General features: G+C 45.3%; 1 protein-coding gene across 1 annotated transcript; it reads right to left on the reverse strand.

Moving 5' to 3' along the window:
* Nucleotides 1-1,247: 1,247 nt before the first annotated feature.
* LOC123987996 lies at nucleotides 1,248-3,780 on the reverse strand. The gene is made up of 4 exons (XM_046286566.1): nucleotides 2,890-3,780; nucleotides 1,646-2,386; nucleotides 1,385-1,510; nucleotides 1,248-1,274 (listed from the first exon to the last, which is right to left on the reverse strand). Exons 1-4 carry the CDS (start codon nucleotides 3,778-3,780, stop codon nucleotides 1,248-1,250), a joined length of 1,785 nt encoding a protein of 594 aa, XP_046142522.1.
* Nucleotides 3,781-4,034: the final 254 nt, after the last annotated feature.

The raw sequence follows: 4,034 nt of genomic DNA on the forward strand, positions 1-4,034 counted from the left end.
CCGGTGGAGTCTGCGGTCTGGCAGGTTGTAGGGGTGGTTGTAAACCTTGAACATCTGGTCCGTCTGTTGGTGGTGTAGGAGGGTCAGGTAGTTCCACGACAGTAGACGCAGGCCTTATGGTAGTCTGACTGTTTTCCTCTTCGTCGAAAGATATTAAATCTTCAGTATTTTGTGGAGTCTCGGAAGTGGTTGGACTTGGTATGAAATGACCAGCGGTTTGAGTGGAATGCGCTATTGGCATAAATGGAGAGGTTAGGTTGATATCATCCCGTAGTTCCAACAGATTTTGTGAAGGGGTAGGTAATGGTGATTTTATGATTGGTGTGATCCTGTCGGTTGGATCTTGATGTATTTTCCTTCTTCTAATTGATCGGGGTTGAGGCGTGATTGTCGCTTCATCAGAACTGCTGGTATCTTCCGTGTATGTTGGTCTTTTCTCCCGATCTCGTCGCAATTCATGGATGCGTCGCCCAATGGTATCCGGCTGAGGGTCCGCGTTTGGTATTGGCACTTTGAACTCCTTGTCTTCTCGTGGAATCAAAGGGAGACAGACTGTAGGAGGGTTCCGAGATAAAGCGTCTGCGTTTTTGTTTATTTTCCCAGGCTTGTGAATAACATCGTACTCGTACTCTAAGAGTCTTAATTTCCATTTTACTAGCCGTGAAGTGGGGTCTTTAACTGAATGTAACCAAACCAGCGGTCGATGATCCGTGACAAGTGTAAATCTTCGTCCGAAGACATATGGTCGGAAATACTGTACTGCGTATACCATGGCTAGACACTCCTTTTCCGTTGCTGAATAATTTCTTTCGGCTAGATTCAAACTTCGAGAAGCGTATGCAATTGGTAAGTCTCGTCCAATTTCTCCTTGGCTTAAAACTGCCCCAATCGCATGATCCGAAGCATCCGTCGTGATAACAAATGGTCGTTCAAAATCTGGATATTGTAATATTGGTTGTGTACAGAGTTCTTTACACAATAGTTCAAAACTCCCTTGTTGTTCTTCAGTCCATTGGAAAGGGGTTCCTTTTCCCAACAGCTGAACTAGTGGTTTTGCCTTTAGAGAGTAATCCTTGATGAATCGGCGATAGTATCCCGTCAGTCCCAGAAACTGTTGCACATTCTTCTGTGTTTTTGGAATCGGAAAGTTTTTTACGGCGTGAAGTTTCCTAGGATCTGGTTTAACCCCGTCAGCAGACAAAATGTGTCCCAGATAGGCAACCTCTTTGCGTAGGAATTCGCATTTATTAGTCTGTAGAGTAAGTCCATATTCCCTGAGGCGATCGAATAGTTTTTTAACTTTAATTTCGTGTTCACGCAGCGATGAAGAAAAAACAATCATATCATCTATGAACACAAGTACGTTTTCCAGGCCTGATGTTACCCGGTTCATGACGCGTTGGAATGTCGGTGGTGCGTTCTTCAAACCAAAAGGCATACGCACAAACTCGAAATGTCCATGTGGGGTTGTAAACGCGGTCTTCTGTCTGTCCTTTGGGTTCATTTCAATCTGATGAAATCCATTTGCCAAATCAAATATTGAGAAGTATTTTGCTCCGCCTACCTTGTCTAGTATTTCTGGAATATTAGGTAATGGAAACTTGTCGCCTGTTGTTTTTTCGTTTAATGCACGAAAGTCGATTACCATTCGCCAACGTTTGTTACCATCGGCGTCCGGTTTCTTCGGTACAATCCATAAAGGAGAATTGTATGGTGAGGTGGATGGTCTAATAATACCCTGCGATAGCAGAGCTTCAACCTGTCGTTGTATCTCCTCCTGATGTACTGGTGGGTACCGATACTGTCTAGTATTAATCGGAATGTCGTCTGTTGTGTAAATAGAGTGATGAAAATTTGGAACCTTGCCCAGGTTATCTCCAGGTAGGAAAAATCTATCAGAAAATTCCCTGACAATTTTGAACACATGTTGTCGTTCTTCAGAGTTTAGATGATCGGTCCTTAAAAGATCTTGGATACGTGTAGTTCTGTCTTCCTTTGTTTCCTTTGCTAGATACGAAGGAATAGGATCGTCATCTGATGAGTCAAAAATCTCATACGGATGTATGCGTTGTGGTTCAATGTCGATTTCGATTTCGTCTTCTCCGGTGTTTGTGGCTAGGACATAGCAAATTCCATCATGATTGCAGACTGCTGCTTCTCCAATGTAGACCTGTTCAGGAGTCTTGATTCGTGCTAGGTACCCTTCCATAACCTCCGGATTTGCGACTGGAACTGCAATTTGGAGAGCTGTGCGTCCTGGCAATCTATGTTTAATTGGCAATACTGGATGCAGTTCCATCTCCTCAGCGTTACTGAAGAATATAGGTTTAATAGGTTGGTTACGAGTTACCAAGGTTTTATGGTAATAGGAAATTTCAGCCCCTTCCTGTAATAAAAAAGGGCTTCCTATGAGTCCATCAGCGGAAATAGGCAAGTCCTCTACTACGTAAAATTCCGTAGCAGATCCATTAATTTGCAAACTGGTAGTTCCCAAGGTTCGGATCGTAGATGATGCGAGCCCAGCGATTTTTAGATCTTCCTTCGATGTGATTCCGGCCTTTTCTCCTAGAGCATGAAGAACTACCAGATTTACAGAAGCTCCTCCATCAATTAGAAATTCTCCCGTTCCTTTTTCCAGTTCTGGAACCTTGATCCTGATGCGTGGGGTTGGTGCTTCCTTGATTCGTCTTCCTGTTTCTGGTCTGCAAATCGGACCATTTTCCGGCGATCTTCGTTGCGTACGCTCACCGCCTCGCCGTTTGGGTGAGCGTTGTTGGAGTTTAAAGGTTTCCTCAAAGGTGAGAAATTCCCTCGTGACTCCCTTCGATACTGGAATCGGGGTCTTTCGCGGCGAGGTGATTTTTCACAATCCTTCCAACCGTGTCCGACCGTACTGCAGTTTGCGCAATAAAAGTCGTAAACATCGTGTTTGGTGTTGAACGGCTCGTCATATTTTGGCGCCTCCGGTGAGTGGTTTGGAGAGCGTGAATAATCATGCTTACGTAAAGTCAACGCCGTTGCACGTGAAGCTCGTTCTTCGAACTCCGGTTCGGAACCAGATGTGCTGCGATCCCTTGGTCTTTGCCGATAGGGTGACGGTGACTGAGGGTACACACGCCTGTGTTCCTTCTCTCGAGGACGTCTCCAGCTGAGAAAGTCCTCTTCTCTACGACGACTAGGTGATGCCTTCTCCTGAATCTGTCGTCGGTTCTTGAGGCGACGTTCAATTTGTAGCACAGCTTCGTACGCCTCTTCTAAAGTTTTAATCTTTTTGTCCAGAGCGGCGATTCTCCAGGCCACACGCTCCGGTAAACCCTCAAGGAAATTCTCCAAGATGTCCATTTCCATCTCCTTGATGAGCTGATCCACGTTGGTCGTGTACCTCTCGCGGATCGCGATACGAGATCCATGGGCAAGTTTGCTGGCTCTGTCGATGTACTTCCTTAGTGATTCGTCCTCACGGATTTTAAGGCGCGAAACCTCAGCTTGGAAATACGCCAAGTTCTTCCCAGGAGCGTATCGTTTTTTCAAATGTTGTAACAATTGAGTTACATTGTTGAATTGTTTATCTTGGATACTAATCCGCGCCGGACCGGTGAGTTTAGTCAACACGATACTCAGATACTCTGTTTCCGACGTATCTGGTATTAACGCGAGCCCGTTTTCTACACTCTGAGCGAAAACCGACAAAGCTGGATTCTCGCCATCGAAAGTGGGTATCGGCGCGGTAGCGAATTGAATACAATTACGCTGTGTTAACAAGGCCATAGAATTAGCCATTGTTAAGGTAAGATTCGCGACTTCGTCAGCCGAAAGCCTGGTTTCTGGCATTTTAACGCGAAAATCCTATAGAACAATTATAATACAAGTCCAGTTGTATCCACGGTATCCTTACGGATATTTATTCAGTGGATCCCACCGCTGCCACCAGTTTTGTTACGAGCCGGAGGGGGCGGCTGCGTAGCCGGGGCTTAATTTAGGTATATGGTAATTGTTAATGGCTTGACCAGTGTTGTTATTAACACTGGGAGCCT

Source organism: Osmia bicornis, chromosome 7 (genome assembly GCF_907164935.1).
Source record: "Osmia bicornis bicornis chromosome 7, iOsmBic2.1, whole genome shotgun sequence".
NCBI classification, from domain to species: domain Eukaryota; kingdom Metazoa; phylum Arthropoda; class Insecta; order Hymenoptera; family Megachilidae; genus Osmia; species Osmia bicornis.